Source organism: Doryrhamphus excisus, linkage group LG1, assembly GCF_037039965.1.
Source record: "Doryrhamphus excisus strain RoL-2023G ecotype Guam linkage group LG1, RoL_Dexc_Guam_v1.1, whole genome shotgun sequence".
NCBI classification, from domain to species: domain Eukaryota; kingdom Metazoa; phylum Chordata; class Actinopteri; order Syngnathiformes; family Syngnathidae; genus Doryrhamphus; species Doryrhamphus excisus.
This window is the reverse complement of record NC_136357.1, coordinates 10,243,147-10,262,807: the sequence shown is the minus strand read 5'-3', so window position 1 is coordinate 10,262,807 and position 19,661 is coordinate 10,243,147. Positions and strand designations below refer to the sequence as shown.

At 41.5% G+C, this 19,661-nt stretch overlaps 2 protein-coding genes across 3 annotated transcripts in view; both read right to left on the bottom strand.

Moving 5' to 3' along the window:
- Nucleotides 1-2,156: 2,156 nt before the first annotated feature.
- Nucleotides 2,157-8,681, bottom strand: synm (synemin, intermediate filament protein). The gene is made up of 4 exons (XM_058076241.2): nucleotides 7,778-8,681; nucleotides 6,566-6,690; nucleotides 4,605-4,684; nucleotides 2,157-4,531 (listed from the first exon to the last, which is right to left on the bottom strand). The coding sequence occupies exons 1-4, from the start codon at nucleotides 8,573-8,575 to the stop codon at nucleotides 2,640-2,642; spliced, it is 2,895 nt and encodes a 964-aa protein (XP_057932224.2). The 5' UTR covers nucleotides 8,576-8,681; the 3' UTR covers nucleotides 2,157-2,639.
- Nucleotides 8,682-9,306: 625 nt separating this feature from the next.
- LOC131130723 (insulin-like growth factor 1 receptor) overlaps nucleotides 9,307-19,661 on the bottom strand; it is a 71,804-nt gene continuing 61,449 nt past the window's right edge. The window contains exons 14-22 of one of the 2 annotated variants that reach the window (XM_058074592.2): nucleotides 19,538-19,640; nucleotides 18,961-19,031; nucleotides 18,647-18,876; nucleotides 17,303-17,407; nucleotides 16,596-16,755; nucleotides 16,376-16,505; nucleotides 14,887-15,021; nucleotides 12,187-12,650; nucleotides 9,307-12,087 (exon numbers count right to left, since the gene is read on the bottom strand). In XM_058074592.2, coding sequence (XP_057930575.2) covers nucleotides 12,077-12,087; nucleotides 12,187-12,650; nucleotides 14,887-15,021; nucleotides 16,376-16,505; nucleotides 16,596-16,755; nucleotides 17,303-17,407; nucleotides 18,647-18,876; nucleotides 18,961-19,031; nucleotides 19,538-19,640 — 1,409 coding nt within the window. In that variant the 3' untranslated portion in view covers nucleotides 9,307-12,076. Of the gene's footprint in view, nucleotides 12,651-14,886; nucleotides 15,022-16,375; nucleotides 16,506-16,595; nucleotides 16,756-17,302; nucleotides 17,408-18,646; nucleotides 18,877-18,960; nucleotides 19,032-19,537; nucleotides 19,641-19,661 lie in introns of both variants that reach the window. The other variant, XM_058074591.2, reaches the window with a different exon arrangement.

Genomic DNA, 19,661 nt, shown 5'->3' with positions numbered 1-19,661 from the left:
TGTGTTGTGCCGCTGAAAAAAGGTCTTCCATTACATCAACCCTAGCAACACTGAAAACATCCAAGAGGCCACATGGATTCCATCCAGATTACACAACTTTGCACAGTGAAGAGAGAGAAGTTAGACCTCTTAGTCACTGCTTTAACAGTGTTTTTCTCCAAAACCTCCAGTGGTTGATTCAGATTGTAGTAACAGCCTACAATCTTTTAGGTTGTTTTTTTACATCATTATGTAGTTTTACAGCTTTCACACTGTATAGCGCACGCTCTTGTTTATTTAGTTGAATGTTATATACTGTAAAAACAACATGAAAGTTTCCTGAGTGAACTCTTTCATTTGCAGTGAGGGGGTTAGCGCCTGTAATAATCCTGTTATAGCCTCTTGTTGACCTGATGTTCCAAGTGGTGCACATAGTAGGTGTTATCTAAACCTTTAAGTGCTAGAGAGGTTATTTTGGGGATGTTTAGTGCATGCATGTGTTGTCTGTAACTGTTTATCCCCTCCTGAATACAAGTTGGGACTCTCGTCTTTCAATGTTGACTCACTCGGTTGCTTCTGATTTTCTTCATTTTAAATGTAAGTGCTTGGAGATCCGCAGTTTGTTGTTGGTAATCCATCGACACAAGTAAGTTTGAGCTGCAAGTTTAAAATGTGTCAACTTGCACAGACTTATACAGTATATGTTCAAGAAACGTAGACACTTTGAGAATATACTCACAGTATTTGTTTATTAAGTTGAAAGAGAAAGCTCTTTGTCAACAAAAGCAACATTAAATGTGATTGATGTCAATAATAAGCCAAAATGTGTTCAAAATGTATCATTAGGCAGCCCTTAAGCATATTGATGATAATATTAACAATTAATATCATCTAATACAAAAGCTCAGATGTTGAACTGGCATGAAATTTAAACTAAACATTTTCCTCAGAAGCTATATTGAGAAAAATATACACAGCAAATAACCATGTGACCTTTCCTGCCCCTTTTTAAACAAGTACACGACACACTGAAACCTTGTGAACACTCAGCACCACTAAGCCGATACAAAAATAGTGAGCACACACTTACATAAGGATCCCTTTTAGCCAACATGGATAACGTGTCAAGCAAACAGTGTCCAGACACCGTGACCATTTCCTCTTTAACGCTACATGCTTTATCATTCTGGAAGAGTCTGCTGCACATATGTATATGTAAGCAGATCATGTAATTCTGCACCTTATGACCACCCAACACAACTCACAAACAAAGTTTTAAAAGCTGGGAAATGAAGGGTGCTGTGAATGGCACAACCACATGTACAACCTGCACAGCAAAGGTTAGGACAGAAATAGATACTTCCTAAAGCATACAGTGAGCTATAAAGTTATTAGTTGGCAAAATATGAACATCAATTTAATTGAATATATGTGTATTATTTGGTATAAGGTAACTATGTGGTACCAACTCCATGAATATAAGCAAGAGCTGCATAGATACTCAGTGTTTAGTATTTACCTCAAAATTGTGGCAGATGATGTTTATAATCCTCAGAATGTATCTTATCACTGAGTAAAAAAAATGTGATGATACCAGCTACATCAATCAGGTTGGGTGCAATCATTCATTCATTCATTTTCTACAGCTTTTTCCTCACAAGGGTCGCGGGGGTGCTGGAGCCTATCCCAGCTGTCTTTGGGCGAGAGGCGGGGTACACCCTGGACTGGTCGCCAGCCAATCACAGGGCACATATAGACAAACAACCATTCACACTCACATTCATACCTATGGACAATTTGGAGTCGCCAATTAACCTAGCATGTTTTTGGAATGTGGGAGGAAACCGGAGTACCCGGAGAAAACCCACGCATGCACGGGGAGAACATGCAAACTAGCTGTGAGGTCTGCGCGCTAACCACTAGACCGCCGTGCCGCCCCGTTGGGTGCAATATAAGTAAAAATTAATTTGATTCTGATATCCAGCAAAGGTGCAATACAAGGTTTGTTGTTTTAGCAGTACTTTCATAACCGTATAGACCGAGGTCTCTGCAAAACCTGGACTGTGGAGTGTGTTTGTGTTTGTCCATCAGTTAGTTAGCATGCTACTGCATCGCTATTTTGATGCCATAGTGACTCAAACAGTAGTCATAAATGTAATCCATGTGCTACACCTTGAAAAAAATGTTTTATTTTTGGCGTAATTCTGCTAATTGGGTCTGAGCTACCCATTAAAGTCATTAAAACAACACAGCTAATGGTGGAGTAAGACTTTTGCACAAGACTGTATAACATAATATTGGAAAGTATCTGCATAGGACAGTAGTGGAGTGGGCATATAGTATTACCCCGATACAGTATGTTGTTGTATAGTCAAAGTCATTTAGGGTCCAAATAGCAGATGGTGGATGGAAAGAATCATCTACCAACCAAGTATTTGTTTAAAAATTATTTCAAGTTCATATTGTTTTTTTCTTTGGTATACAGAAGTAATTTCAGAAAAAAATGGTGGAGATCATCCAAGAAGTGTTTCGGGGTTTGTGTTGATAAGAAAGAATGTTAATAGACTGATCCTTTCTCCCTCCAAGTCCTTGGTAGGACGCTTAAAGATATGCTGTTTCTCCCGATGTTCTTTCAAGGTAAGCAAGCGATTCTGTTGATTTCACTCTTGATCAGTGGTAGCATCCGTACGACTGCTGTGCCCCTCCATCTGAATGTGAATCGTGCTCTCTGATGGTCCATGTTTGATTTGTCTCTCTGCAACAGTTGACGTAGACTCGCCTTCCCTTTCGAAGTCAAACTCGTCATTAAACCTAACACGCTGTTGTTCTTTGGAGATCCTGAAACTGTAGCCTTCCCCTGCGCCTCCTTGCAAGGCACTGCCCAAGTGAGAAGACCTCAGAGCTTCCATGATTTGCTCCTCAGATAAATCATCATCATCCAGAAGCCCGGAGTCCTCCAGAGTTTGGGAGACGTTCAGCTCTGCAACTATGGTGGTGGTTCCACTGTCATTTGACTGCTGCACTTTCTTGATGTCGAAAGCCACATTCTGTGGATTTTCACTGCTAACTTTAGTTAGAAAAGCTAACTCCTCCTTCAGCGGACCTGAGACTGAATCTTGTAACTTCTCCAAAGCTCCCCTCAGCTGTTCTTTAGGTGCCAAAGAGTCCCCTCGCAGTAACTCCAGCACCGACTCCTGCACTATGGGAGAAACACGGATCTCCTCTTCAATGATGCATTCAGGAATACTCTCTCTGAGAAAAGGGCGTTCTCCTGCCGTAAACTTGTAGTCACCGTGTTCCTCAATGACGGTTCTGCTTTGAGGAGGTCTGTCATCCTGATAATACCGCTCATCAGATAAGTCATCCACAATACCGTAATGGCCATAAGACGTGATGCCACAGGTCTCCTCGGCTTCTGAGAGATCATCTGGAGTGGAGACAAAATACTCATCAGGCTCTTGGTCGTGGGTGAAATATAAAGCTTCACTCTCCTTGATGTCCTCCTGAACCTGAACAGATCCACTCTTGCGATCAACCATCATGTTCATGTCATCCTCACCGCTTTGATCATCTTGGTCATTTTCCATCTCTTCAATTTGGAAATATGACGAGGGCTCATAAAAACACTTCTCTGCTATATCATCACTGGCGGACTCCACTGCTTGCTCAATTATCTCCACGTTGACAGACCTATTTTGTAGGTTTGCCTCACCCTGAAGACCACTTAGCAGGTTCTTGATCATGCTACCTGTTGCTGTATCCTTAATATCATCCAGAGATACATTCTTCACTCCTTGACTCAGAAGCTGATCCAGAACAGAGTCTTCAGAAACATCAACTTCCTCCTTCACCTTGGACTCCAGCACAATCTGGGTCTTTGTCGAGCCATCTTCTTGTTTGGTTTTCTCTATGTGGTAGGTCACATTTGATTCTCCGAGGGAGCAATCCTTGGCTTCCAAACTTGATGGTTTGATGACTTTCTCAATAATCTCCTCAACGGACACACTGTCTAATGTCATTTGTTCATGTCTTTCCATCGTGGAATTGGTTTCGCCTTCATTCTTCAGCCCCTTGTCATCGACTTTCTCTGGTTCATCTACAACTTTCATGTACATTGGTTTTGTGTCTAAGGTCTTCATCACTGGTGAGAGGACTCTACTTGATGTGGTCTCAGCAGCAGAAGACTTGATGGAACTGGTTAGGTTTTCTCCATGTGAGATCTGTTCGATTTTCTTACTTTTCTCTTCTGTTCTTGTTGACTTTTGACTTTGCTGCCCAATCTTGACGACACCTTTATCTTTGGAGACACTGGAAACAGTGGGAGAAGAGGCACTCTGGGCTTTAGCAAACGAGACCATGTCCCTTCTGGAAGCAGGACTCTGATTCTGTGTTCTGGTTGTAAGTGAAATTGGAATGACCCGTGAGGGACTTTTGGACCCCGACTGAACCACTGGAGATCTTCTCAGATTAGAAGTAGACGGTGAAAACCTGACGTCCATACGCTGCCTGCTTGTGGTTCTTGGAGTGTAGTGTTGACTAGGTATCTTGATATCTGAGAGAACGGTCACACAGTTAGGGATTTTTCCATGTTCAAATTGAAACTAACAATAAATTCAATAAAGTACCTATTAATCTTTCTCTCTGATGTTGATTGACCCGCCTATGAGCGTCTTGGAGACCAGCTCTCTCACCTTCCAAGAGAGCCCTGGACAACACGACAAAAAGTTTAAAGACAAAAACAAATAAGAATTGCAAATAATCTCTCAGTTGTAGGGTTCCTCCTGTATGAAAGAAAAACCAAATACTAGTATTTACCGTACAAGGCGTTGTACTTCATCCAGCTCGTCCATCTTGACCCTCTATCTAAACAACCCTGGCTTACAGTACTTATGATTAAAAACCATACCAATCACTAATCTAATAAAGACCATGTTGTCATCTTCCTAAGTGGTTCTCCATTCCTTAGCCGTGCTTCAAGTCCCAAACATGAGCAGACAAAAGAACCCCTGGAGTAGAAGCGACCTCTCTCAAAGACTGCTTCCCAAAAGACTGACCTAAAAATAACAGCTACAATGCAGGGCTGGCCATACTTGCCTTCAAATTCCAAAGCAAATGCTGACTTGGGACACATGCCACATGCTGCATCCCTGGGAAAACATTTGGCCGATTCCACTCTGACACCAACAGGTTGAATACTAATGCATTTTTAAAAATACTAATGTATTTTTTTTCAGGTGGTAGAGTGATCGTCTCCCTGAAGGTTGCAGGTTTGATCTTCCGTCCTCACATGATCATGTTGAAGTATTCTTGGACAAGATACTGAAGCCCTAGTTGCACCTGATGCTGTGTCAACAGTAGGTAAATGTGCTAACACTGTCCAAGCACTTTGAGTGTATTGGAGGTGGAAAAACGCTATTCAAATTGAAAGACCATTAGATCCACTGTTGGTACTTACACTCGTAGACATACTCTGCTCCAAATATACATAATATACACATACTATACATATGATGTGAGTCAAAATGGGGATTTGATCTTGGGGAATTTTTGGTGCCTGTTCCCCAAGTACCGTATTTTCCAGACTATAAGTCACACTTTCTTTCATAGGTTGGCAGTTCCTGCCACTTATACTCCAGAGCGACGTATAAATTAAAGAACTGTTTTGTTACATAAACAATGCACACTTTTTCTGTTCATATTTATTTTTTGTGTAGCTGAATAACCATTGTGTTAGCATATCTTACACCTATTCAGCCTGTTCTCTATTCATTTATTGTTAGAACTTGCCTTCCAAGATGGCGTAATGTCTGTTTTGGTCAAGTAGTTTGTAAAATAATTTACTTGCATAAAATGCGACTTGGTTAGCACGCAGACCTCACAGCTAGGAGACCAGGGTTCAATTCCACCCTCGGCCATCTCTGTGTGGAGTTTGCATGTTCTCCGCGTGCATGCGTGGGTTTTCTCCGGGTACTCCGGTTTCCTCCCACATTCCAAAAACATGCTAGGTTAATTGGCGACTCCAAATTGTCCATAGGTATGAATGTGAGTGTGAATGGTTGTTTGTCTATATGTGCCCTGTGATTGGCTGGCGATCAGTCCAGGGTGTACCCCGCCTCACGCCCGAAGACAGCTGGGATAGGCTCCAGCACCCCCGCGGTAGAAACTGAATGAATGAATGAAAATGAGACTTATACTCCAGAGCGACTTATGTATGGTTTTTCTACCGAATTATGCATTTTTTGCCTTGTGCGACTTATACTCCAGAGCGACTTATAGTCCAGAAAATACGGTAGTATTAGTACATGTGTAAAAACAAAATCAAACAAAATCTTATCATCTTATCTTATCAAAATCTTTTCTTATCATTGGAAGGATTCATACCAAATGATCAGCCAACCTTAACTTACAGTAACTTTGGTGATGCAGTTCATGTATTCTGCTTTGGAGTTTCACATCCTTTCCTCTCCAAACTAGGAATGCTGAAGTTCTTCTATTACCTTATCAACCCAATTATAAGACTCATATGTCTTATATTATGTCTTATTTATAGTGGCGTTAATCTGGTAATAAGAATGACTAGGCTCACCTGTAGGCAGCCACCTCCATACCCAGATCCATCTTGACCTGGAGAAGATGCTGATGTTCTTGCATCTTCTGTCCAATCGCATCAGCCATCATGCTCCTTTCACATTCCAGTTGATCAATAGCCATCTAGGGTAGCGAAAATGAGAAAATATCTTACTTTCGGTACTGAAGTTACAGCCCTGGAAAACATTTAAGCCTGTTCAACAAGATTATTCAGGAAAAATACATCACAAAATGTTTAAATAATGCAATGTTTAAAAACATCTGGCACGGACCTGAAAGTCACCTACAACTATTAAAATTAAAATTAATGTTTTAATGGGGCTGCACGGCGGTCAAGTGGTTAGCGCGCAGACCTCACAGCTAGGAGACCTCGGTTCGATCCCACCCTCGGCCATCTCTGTGTGGAGTTTGCATGTTCTCCCCGTGCATACGTGGGTTTTCTCCGGGTACTCCGGTTTCCTTCCTCATTCCAAAAACATTCATGCATTCATGCTCCACATTGTCCATAGGTATGAATGTGAGTGTGAATGGTTGTTTGTCTATATGTGCCCTGTGATTGGCTGGCGACCAGTCCAGGGTGAATCCCGCCTGAAGACAGCTGGGATAGACTCCAGCACCCCCCGCAACCCTTGTGAGGATAAGCAGTAGAAAATGAATGAATGAATAATGTTTTAATGTTCCCCAATTATGGGATGTTTCACTGTACTTACAGTATATATGACTTCCTTTATTGCATAATACTGTTTTATACTGTATATACTCTACATATATGACATAAGACAACTCATTGTCATTTGATTAACCTGCTTGTGGATTTATCTTTAAGAACCTTACAGGGATTTGTCAGTCTGACAGTTAATTGGTTTAAGTGACTACTGCATAATCTAGCAGCCATGAAGTCCTGCGGAAGGGAAAACACTGTCAGACCGTACAACCTTAAAAGGTGCTGTACTTTTGGGTAAATGTGGTAAAAATTGCCATAAAAAAACAATGGGTGTGGCAGCACAAATATTCATAACCTGTTTTTGTCACATTAAAGTATCTCTACATTCACTATCGACAACATTAAAAGCATGCAATGCTTTTACATATACACACATATGCATAAGAATGACATGATTTCAACACCCTCTAACCACATAATAAACATACATGCACACTGTACATATGTCAAGTGATCCACATGTACAGTATTGGATTGCGTCCTCACCTGATATTCTCCCAAATCATGACTAAATGTATCCTGCATGAGCATCAGTTCCTTCTCAAGACGCACTTGAAGCTGCCCTTGTTTTTCCGCATCCGTGCGTAATTTGTCCAACTCCGTGACGTGCAGCATCTTCTCCCTCTGCAGGTCACCCAGCAAGGCTTGGTCTGCCTTTATGGTTTTCTCCATGTCATCCACCTTCTGCTGGTACATTTCCAAAGTGTCCATCCATCCCTCGGAGAGTCCCCGGGCATACCGCTGCACCTCTTCCACAGATGCAGCCGGGGGCCCCGAGTAAGTTTGCGTGATGATGGGTACCACCCTGGACTCCACCTGACGTCTGAGGTGGCCCATCTCCTGCTTGTGCGCCTCCTCTAAGAACGCATACTCATTGAGGAGATCAGTTAAACGCTGCTGGAGTGAAGTGTTGCTTTTGTGGGCGTCTTGGAGCTCCTTCTCACAGCATCGCAGCTCCCCGCTGATGTCCCTGCACACGTCGCTCTGCTGGCTGCACAGTGAACGCACCATCTGCAACTCCTTCCACAGCCGCTCCCTCTCCACCTCGGCGCGGGATTTCTCCAGCGACATCCGCTCCATAGCTCTTCTCAGGTCCCGCATTTCAGCCTTGTACCTCGGCTCCCATTCCACCACCTTGGCCTGTCTCAGCTGGTTGATCTCGCCCATGAGACGCGCGTTCTCTCGCTCCAGTTGTTGTGTTCTGGAAAGGTACTGAGCCAGCCGGCCGTTCAGCTCCTGAAGCTGATGCTTTTCGCCTTCAAAAGTTCTCTTGAAAGGCAACATTGTGGTGATTGTATATGTCAATATTGTAAAAAATAAAAAATAAAAAAATAAAAAGACCCAGTCAGTCAGGCGAGATCTTTTCTCCGTGTGTCTGTGCACACAAGTGTGACGTCATGTGCCTTCACTGTCCTTTGACAAGTGCACGAAGAGGGCGTGTCCCGCCTCTCTGGATCGCCCTGAGCTAGTCCCTGGCAGATGCTGTGTTGCGTTCAAATGCTGTCAGACATCGGAAAGTCCTTCATTCGGATACAAATGAGAATTAGACATATAAAACCCATAAAAACATGCACTGAATACACATTTTATGTGCATGGAACAATTAAATTCACATAATTAAGAAGGAGCTGGAACAGGAACAAGTGACCCCAGAACTAAGAACCAAGAGTACAGGTGATTGACATATGGCCAGATAATGATCTGAAACAAAACGTGATTAATGCATTAATATTGATAATAATTAATAATAATATAGATGCCTGTATATGTCTTATTGTCTACTGTTTTAATATGACAAAAAGACAAAAAAGACATCAAAACAAATAACAACTACAATCATGGTTGAACTACCTTTTACATCAATTCCGAAATTCACTGGTGGCACTTGAATGCATCTGGTGTTCCCACTTTGTGGAATAGACAATGGCACCATCCTGTGGACAGAAACAGAACTACAAGACTTTAAATAATACTATTAGCATTTGTATTGTTGACATCAAACAGAACAATTAGTTATTATTGATTTATTTAAGATTTGAGAAAAAATGAAAAATACACACGAGGAGATGTCCACCGAGGACTGCATCGGTGAACAAAATTTGAGGCTTCATATACAAAATGTATTGTTTTTCCTCATGAGGAAACAAGCACATATTTTTCCAGATAAAGCACTAGCAAATAGGAGGCCCCCCCTCTTAATGTACCGGAATGGAAAGGTCTACATGTCTACATGACTGACCTCTTATTGCAGTTTGGGTGCATAGACCTCTGTAAAGTTGCATGAAAACATTCAGTGAAATCCAAATAATAATAAACACATTTTGCAGCATGCAGGAAACTTGGCAATGAAAAAAAAACACATTTAAATCTTAATCTTACGCATGACGACCCGTAACCTAAATGACGTCAGCCCCTTAAACACGCCTGCAACTGAATTACCAATCATTACATTTAGCATTACATTCATCCTAACTATTAAAAAATACACATAAGCTGATTTCTGACTTATTAAAATAACATTTCAATGATTCTGTCCGAATGGACAGTGGTTAAAATGTACAAATATGTTGAATGAATAGCAATGACTTCACTGAGACACCGCTAGATGGCGTCCATGCAAGGAGGCGTGGCCATGATACTGCTGGGGCCGCCATAAGCAGTGTTTACATTATCCAAATAAATTACATCCAGGTTTGATTGTACCATCCAATCATTAAAATCATGTTTAAAAATGTAAAATATTTTTAATCGTTACTCACAATTGTTTTTCCATATAATTTATTTTTCTTGACTGTCAATCGAGTTTTAAATGGTATTCAATACAATTCAATAGGCATTGTTTTCATAGATTACTAAAGTGAAGTCCAGCCCTTTTTTAACACGAATGTAAAAATAATTTAAAAAGAAGAAGGTAGCAATACCAAAGTAAATACCATAAAAAAAAATCCATCTTTATATTGAATCATGGGACAATTTATACAGTGATTTAAACTGATATCATTGAAGGGAAATAAAAATAAATAACACTTCTACAGAAAAAAAAAACAACATAAAAAAACCCAACATTTCTCAACAAAAATAATATGAAAACAAATCTGGATAAATCCATGAAAATCATTCTCAGCCTCCATTTAATTTAAGACCTTTTTTGTGTCCATTCATTACATTAAAATTCAACCTCATTTTGTGGTCTTGAAGCCATTCATTCTTTATTTGGTTTTCCAAGCGTTTGAAAGACAATGACACTTTGAGGGGGAGGAGGCGTGTGCTCACGACCATAATGAAAGATGCTTTGCATGATTAAGGCCAACAAGCCCCTAAAAAAAACCTAAGAATAATGTAAACTACTAAAAAAAAAAAAAAAACTACACAGGAGGAGCCACAAAAAGAAAGAAAGAGAGAGAGAGCACTGTCAGACTCAACAAAGCATGATGGGAAAAGAAGATGAGGAGGATGAGAATGTGTTTAGAAAGAGAAAAAGCCTTTACGCTGACCTGAGATTGAGGCGCACCCTGAGGCGCAGTGCTAGATGACAAAGTACATAAAAAAGGGTGCAGAAAATACACGCTCACACATGGAGCTAAGGTGTCCATTTCAAATAATAATAATAATAATAATAATAATATAATAATAATAATACAGACATCCGACAAACAAATACAATAAATGAAGTGTAGTGTTACAGAAACACATTTGATAACTAAATCAACCTTTTTTTTGTCTTTTAAAAAAAATTTAAGAGATTTAAAAAGATAAGAAAAGGACTTTAGTGGAGAGCATAAAATACCACACCTGAAGGATTTCTTTTCTATGTAACATCCAAGAAAGAGAGAATAAAATAGCAGCTTTGTTCTGTACAGACATAAGAGGCAAACATTGTAGAAAGTGAAAACTAAACAATGACGTGTGTATAAAAAAAAGGGTCCTGCAGTCATAAAAGTCAACCGTAAGACCTTCTAGATGACACGTACAAACCAACAAGCGTCCTTTCTTTCCTCGTACTCACTGGCTGATGTGCATGCTGGGAGAAGGTGAAAGGGATGGGCATGATAATCAACGAATTGATCGGCAACAATTCTGAAGATTGTATTGAACGTATGATCGGTGATTGAGGCACAAAGAAGTGCACTACTTGGCTTCTCGCCAGCACAGGCGTTATTTGGTGAACAGGCATTCATTCTCAATAGGACATTCAAGGAACGAGATTTCCCCAATCACGTTAACGATAACATTAAAAACATACCAATTTATTGATCATTAATGCCCATCCAGAACGGTAAGAGTCTGGAAATGATGCTTCAGTTTGGATGGTAAAACTGAGGCTGTGCTTCAGAGTTTGAGTGATGTATGCGACAATGATACATTTCATGTATGCTCATGTACTTCAGTATAACTTGGAGAAGATCTCTCTCTCTTTGTGTTGTGGCTAAACTGTGAAGCACAGCCTTCATTTGGCACCATTTCTTTCTAGCTACAAACACTCATTCTTCCATTGTGACAGCATCTCCACTCACAACAATGAGCTTCTCCTTTGATGGAAAGTAGCATCGTAGAGAGAATGACATGTTTGTATAAATACACACTCCACAGCATCCTCTCGAAGGAAAAAAAAAGTGCTCTTCTGTTGGATTTGCTGGCAGATATGCTTTGAAAAAAGGGCGATTAATAAGTCTTGATGTCCTCCTTTGGAAGGATCCATGTAATAAAAGACAAAGTCCGGTCTCCAGAAGTTCTCTGTCTTGAGTGGAGACCCTCTACTGGCCCTCAGTAGGACAAAGTCTTACCTCATCCGTCTCCTAAAAGGCGGAGGAGAGATTTGGGTTACCCTGTGTCGGAGGAAGAGGAGGAAGAGTGGGGGTATTAGCATGCTGACGACTGAGGCAGCGGTAACGCACGTTCGTTCTTCCTGCCTCCGTTCATATGAGCGTACGGCTGCAGCTCGTCAAAGTTGGGCCTCAGCAGCATCGCAGGCCCATTGGGCGTCGCGTGTCCCGTGTTCTTGTCCAAACTCTGTCCGGCAGATGCCAGTGAAGAGGGAGAAGGTCCAACCAGAGGAGTACTCGGGTGCTGCATGGGTAAATGCTGAGTGGAGGGTGGCGGTGTCCCTGTGGAGCACCCCGCTGAGGGGCTGGCGGAGGCAGAGGGCTGCATGGTGGATGCAGGGTCCAGTGGAATGTTCTCCATGTTTTCCACCTCCATGTCCAGCTCCTCTGTGTCTGGAGGTTTGTTCTCCTCGCTGTAGAAGAAGCTCATTTCCCTGAAGGGGGGGTCCAGCTGCTCTTTGATGCTGCCGATGATCTCCAGGAAGGATGGACGCATCTTGGGGTTATACTGCCAGCACATCCGCATCAACTCGAACCTGCATAGAGGAAGACTTCAGTGCACTGCATGACCAGCTCCTACTAGCTTTGTATTGCATGACCAAAGACAGCTGAAATAGGCTCCAGCATACCCGATAACCGATAAGCGGCATAGAAAACGGACCGAGGCATTTTTAAACGAAACAACATTGATGACATGTCTTTTTTAAGTCATGTAATGTCATTGAGAACCCATACTGTGCTGTACAGCATGGCAAGTTATGACTTAGTGTTGCCAGCAGGTGGCAGAAGAGACCATATTTTGACACCCAAGTTATTTATTTGTTCTCAGTTTATACTTTTTAATGTCTCATTGGGTGCACGTTAGAAAATGTGTATAGCAAATATGTAACTTAGTTTTGATTGACACCGTCAGAGATGTATTATTTAAAATTAGTATTAGATATTGTTCACTCAAATGACCCATCTATGTAAGTGACTGTATTGAGAGGGTGCTATATTATATAGATTTATGTGTTATTACTCAGGTAATACAACGAGGATAAGGAGCTTTAAGCATGTACGAGTAAGCAGCAGTGTCTTGGAGATGACGCTTGTGGAAAAAACAACATCCCCCCCCACCCCAAAAAAAAAAAAGAATGTAGTGTGTGACTGTAGGGCGGGCGGATGCTCCCGAGTAACCTGACTGCAGAGTGCTGCTGCTGCTGCTGCTGCTGAACAATCCCACCATCTGTTGCTGTGCATGCAACTTTAGGAAACAATGGAACACTGCAGGCAGATTTGTGTCTGGGCTCAACACCGTGCTTCATCAATCATTTCAATATGAGCCACTTTTACCGCATCCCTCACTCGCACAGGAGGTTTAAGCCAGCGACTCGCTGGTACCTGATGCTGGAGGAAAGGAAACGTTCTGGAAGCGGGACTACTGAATGGCTGTCCATCCTTTGTTTGAATTTTTTCAAGCAAAAAAGCCCAATGTGCTTGTTTGGGATTCTTGATACTTCTTTTTTCAAAAATCAAGACACATATGCTAATTAGTGAGAACACATGAAGAAATCATCATCATAAAAAAAAAATGTTGCCAAGTGAATAAATTCCAACTGCTGCCGTTCACTGCACAGGAAACATTTCAGGTCATATTTTGTGTAAAACAAAAAAGGGAAATAAAGCCAAATACCTGCAGTCTTTAAGACTGAAAAATGCCCTGATACCTTAAGAACTTAATAAGTTTTTAAGGTATCAGGGCATTTTTTGAGGATAAAAAAAATATATACATATTAGAATACATTAAAATATTATATTAAAATATTGGCATGTAAAATTTTATTGTTGCTATTTTCTTATTGTAAGTAAAATACTACTAGTTTTACATTGATTACACAAGCAATAATGCACTTTATGTACTTTTTTGCTATTTTTTTGCAGTTGGTGTTTGTAGAAAATTTCTGAAATAATTCATCATGAATAATAACAAAAACAAAAATAAATATATGTAAAAAATAAAAAATATAAATAAAATAAAAAAATAATAATAATATAAAAAAATGAATGAAAATATTTTTTAAATGCTTAAATATTTTTGAAAGCTACATTTTTAACATTCTACCATCCAAAATCCTCCTTTGTCTATTTCCACACTTTCTCCAGAAATAGCCCAAATCCCATTTCTAGCCCACCCTCACCACATCCCCTCCTCGCCGAGCGCACCACCACCTCTGTAATACAATCCACACACTCCTGTAATCAGGACAACACAGTCAGGCTGCCATAGAAACCAGAGGTTTGTGTCTGCACAACACAAGCTTCCCCCCATGTTTTTTTTTCTGATTTTCCTTCCACTACTCTTGCAATCTCTTTCTAAGGTGAGGTCAGCCATGGAGAGTAAGGGGGAGGGGGTATTGAGCAGAATGCTTTCTGCTTGAGGTCAGAGAGGGAGAGGAGGAGACATGCATGTCTGCACCGTGTCCTCCAATACCAAATAAATGAATGAATTACAAATGGATAAAATAATTCCATCCTCCGTCACGCTCTTTGGCGGGCGGACAGGAATGAGGGGCATCCCTTCTATGGGCCGAGACGAGCGACGGGGTCATGTCGTCAACAGACCACATTTAACCCGTGACGCCACCAATGTCAGGCCTCATGATCGCTTGCGTGCTGAAAACTACAACTTAAAATAGATGAGCGAAGAAAGTAGCGTGAGGGCGCTAACACAATGGAAGCTTTCATTAACCTGGAAGAAAGGTGTGTGTGTGGGGGGGGGGGGGGACTCACAGCATGTCAGGACAGTTGTCAGGCTTGTCCAGGAGTCCTCCTTCCATGACGAAGCGCAGCACTTGCTCGTTGGACATGCCCTGATAAGGCTGTTCTGCCAATGTAGAGATCTCCCACAGCACAACACCAAAAGACCTACGGCAAAACATGACATATGTAACATGACAATGATTAAGCAGGTTTGTACGTCCTGCTTTTAATTTAATGCTTCATACAATGCAATTTAAACAGCCTTTTGCTATTAAGTTTTTTTTTTAACCTGGCAAATGTGCTTAATATTTAATACGCAGATGAAGTCAGAGTGACTCTTCCAGCTGGCAGCCTAAGTGTTAAAATAACGTTGGCTGCATGCTTCGCCGTCGAAGGACACGTACTGTACAGCAAACGTCACCTCACTCTGTCTCCCGAGCCTCCTCGCTGTGTGAGACCACCGTCATCTCACAGATGGAGAAATTCTTCCCGTGACTGACACAGACCGCAATATTTGTTCGCTTGTCTTGCAAGTTTTTCACCACTGGCTCAACAGTGCACTGAGTACACACACACACACTCACATAAACACAGCACTGACACACACACACACAGTGAACCAGCTCCTCTTTTTTGGACATCTAACAAAAATAGTCACCTACTTTGTGGATGGTTACATCAAATTCTGTGCGACATCAAACGGGAAGATGCAGTCTGTGACACAGAGGGGAGTTTGTGCTGGCATTGCAACCGCTTATTTGGGAAACATCTGGAGCCGCTTAAGGCCATTCTTAAGGACCGACACATTGGACACTTGGGAGTTCGGAGACAAAAGCTTGCGAGGGAGCTAGTAAACACTTTTAGTTCTTCTTAACTAAGTTCCTGCTGATAGAAACACACTAAACCAACATAGGAAGAAGTGAACAATGGAAAGGCTTTTGAGGGACCAGCGCGAAAGCAAACTATATATGACTTAAATGGGCTGCACGGCAGTCGAGTGGTTAGTGCGCAGACCTCACAGCTAGGAGATCAGGGTTCAATCCCACACTCGGCCATCTCTGTGTGGAGTTTGCATGTTCTCCCTGTGCATGCGTGGGTTTTCTCCGGGTACTCCGGTTTCCTCCCATATTCCAAAAACATGCTAGGTTAATTGGCGACTCCAAATTGTCCATAGGTATGAATGTGAGATCTGTGATTGGCTGGCGACCAGTCCAGGGTGTACCCTGCCTCTCGCCCGAAGACAGCTGGGATAGGCTCCAGCACCCCCGTGACCCTCGTGAGGATAAGCGGTAGAAAATGAATGAATGGATTCTACTTTGTGAAAATTCACTTATTCGCAGTTGCTGAACATTTTGGAGTGACCTTTTATTGTGGCCAGCCTGAGGCACACTATGTCATGAAGTGCTCAAAAGGTGAAGAATACAAATAAAGTGTTCATTAGTGGAAAAAGTTTGCAGAGGTGCTGTTGATTATACACGGAAAACACAAAATCAGCTCTGGGAAGGATATTTTATCTTACCAGACGTCAGACATCGTCGTAAATACGCCATCTTTCAGTGATTCCGGAGACATCCAGCGAACAGGCAGCAGGCCTTTTCCTCCTTTTCGGTAGTAATCCGTCTCATAAATATCTCTAGTCATACCAAAATCTGCAGGATGAAGAAAAAAAGAAGGTTGTAAATGAAGTTCATCCATCCATCCGCTGCTGCAGACATTCCTGAAAAAAAAGTGTCACTCACCTCCGATTTTCACGGTGAAGTCTTCCGCTACCATGCAGTTTCTGGCAGCCAGGTCTCGGTGAACAAATTTGTTGGCATTTAGGTACGCCATTCCATCGGCAATCTCACCAGCCATCTGGATCATCTTTTTGAGAGGGGGCAGGACCTGGACGGTGGAGTTCTGCAGGGGAGAAGAAAGATAAGGTGAGGATAGTCACTCAAAACTACAAACCCATCGTAATACAGATTGCTCATGGAGGCCCAATGTTAGGAAACACTGTTATTTCCCACACCCACCAAAATGAAAGAATTTAAAAACGAACTCTGCAATCCTACCTACACTCAGTTACTCGTCATCACTTTTTCATTGGAGTTCAACAGCTGCCGCGGTCCAATCAATCCAAACATAAGCTGTAGTAATTCTACCCTTGATTCAACTTACTTAAGACTTCAAAACATGATACTAGTGTTCACTTCAATACTCTCAGAATCTGCACTCTGGACATCATGGCAACTGTAAAAGTATATTATGTATTGTCGTAACAATGATAAATACTGTATATAATAAAATCACACAAATGGCTCACATTTGCAACAAATCAAAAGGCCCTTTGGCAAGAAATTGTGCGCCTGCTTAAAGATCAATAAAATTGATCAACACTTTTACTCAAATGCATTCAATCAACCGTCTTGACCCGAAGTTTAAGAAATTGAAAAAAAATGCTTACTTCTTTCCGTAGAGAACGCAAGTGGCTCTTGAGATCTCCACGGGTCATCAGTTCCATAATCACCAGGGTGGGCTGTCCTTGGGAGACCACGCCCAGAAGCCTCACCTACACCAATCATAACACAGAACTATTCAAAACATTATCATTTTTTTATCTACACTAAACTCCATATTTATCTATTCATTATGCAATGTTTGTCAGTTGTTTGTTAGGTTTTTCTGTGTTCACAAGCAAGATGGAGAAGCTTTTATATGGGAGGGTTGAGAAAAGTGATACATGCTTTCATTGTTAGTCCCTAAAAGTGACCAATAAGAGCAGAATAAGTCTTGACATTTGTTGCTAGTTGCTTAAAAAAACAGATTCTAGAGGGTTCTGAAAACTCCCTAAATAAAGCTGGCAACACTGATCAACGTCTGATTCAATGACTTCTTATTTTCTGCCACACTACAAGTGCATATTGAGGAACAATGAGCTACATTCACAGACAGTCCGTTATAATGGGTAAACTGTATGTGCATAGGCAAACACGTAGCACCAAATTTAGGTGGCACGAAACTGATCATATGTATTTATTGGCTAAAAATGTAACAAAAGGGAGTGCTGTGAAGGATAGAAGCATATTCAAGAGTGAAATTGCACGTTAAGTATTTGTACTTTGATAGTAGTCCCTGCCACCCACATCCCCTCGACAGGTCACCGTGTCCCCGTAGGGTGCCTGCCCCATTATTTGAGAAGCAGAGGATTAAATGAACTCTTGTTCTTCTTACTACTTCTCGGCTATGTAGAATTGTGTTAACATGTGATGTTCCTGAATGTAACCTCGTTATGCATTTGAAATCCATTCAAATATTGCCATTACTATTTTTAGCTAGTAACTGATATTGCAGAAGGAAGTGTCAAGCTGAGGAGCTAACATGCAAACATGAGGTCTGGATGTATAGTGAACTAGCTTTCCAAATTAGAAATGTTTAGAAATGTAGATTACATTAGCATACCATTCGTATTGATGCTATTGTTTGAACTCAAGCTTGACTTAAAGCAAGAAACTGACTTCCTGTCTCAGCATGGTGATGTGCTAATAACATGCCTTGTTCATGCTTCTCAAAATCCACAAACAAATATGTTCTTTTCCCCCATGATCGCTTTGGATATTAAGAAAAAAAGGAGTTTTAGGCAAATATAATTGATGAGACACGCAGATCACGCAGATTCTAAAAGGTTGGCTGATGCTCACCAAAGGATGTAAAACTGACCGCTCATAACCCGACTTTGTTCGTCGTGTATGCAGACGGGCAATACTTTGTGACAGTTTCTTCATTTTTCTACCCGACTAAGCCTCCTTACCACATGGTGACAGTTGAACTCCTTCATGACGGACGCCTCGTTCAAAAACTCAATTCGCTCCCTCATGCTGGCCGACTCGTTGACTGTCTTGATGGCCACTCGCGTCTCAACTTCATCCTTCACTACTCCCTTGGCGAGGCCCTCATACACCATGCCGAAAGAGCCCTGGCCCAGCTCCCTGTGCATGGTGATCTTCTCCCTCGCCACCTCCCACTCGTCCGGGACGTACACTGTCACATCAAGAAGTGGATCAGCAATGGATACGCACATGGCGAGAACAATATGATGGATATTTGATGTGTGATGGCACATACTCTCAGCAGCACTGAAGTACTCTGGATTGACTGAAGCATACAGGAAGCCGTTCCCTAAGCGGTCGCTGTTCCTGCGGACACAAACATTGCTCAGTTAGACTACTGGGCTCAGTGAAGGGAGGATGATCAGAAGTTAGGCTTCCCCTGAATATCATTTCATCATCTTAGCAACCCATTTAGAGGAAGGACTTTTAAACTGTCAGTCCTACGATACTGTGTCTACAACACATGCTACTTTTTTGGCTTCTTTTATGGCTCGTTGAAATCTGTTTTTGGAGATCAGGAAGTATTTCTGTGGTTTTCAGTAGTGCTACATGACATGTACTCTTTAATAGTACACACAATAACAGCACAACGTATTTTTTGTCAGAATCAAGCACTTTTGATGATGGATCCTTGATTGTAAACTACTTTAGATTTCCTCTTTTGGTAGTGCAGGAATACAATTAAATTTGCACCGAAACCTCATCAAAGACCGTGAGGCTCATAAATGTTCTTCTGGATGAATGGATTTCCAAATTGTTTCAAAAAGCTAGACAAGAATAACATGATTAAGGAACTTCATGAAAGCACTTGCCTCTTTTTGTTAACAAAGAAGAGGATGGTGGTGAGGCCGGCGATGAAGAGTGTCACAATGATGGGAATGATGACGATCAAATAGAGAGCAACACCATTGTCTCCTATAGACGGAAAGATCACAG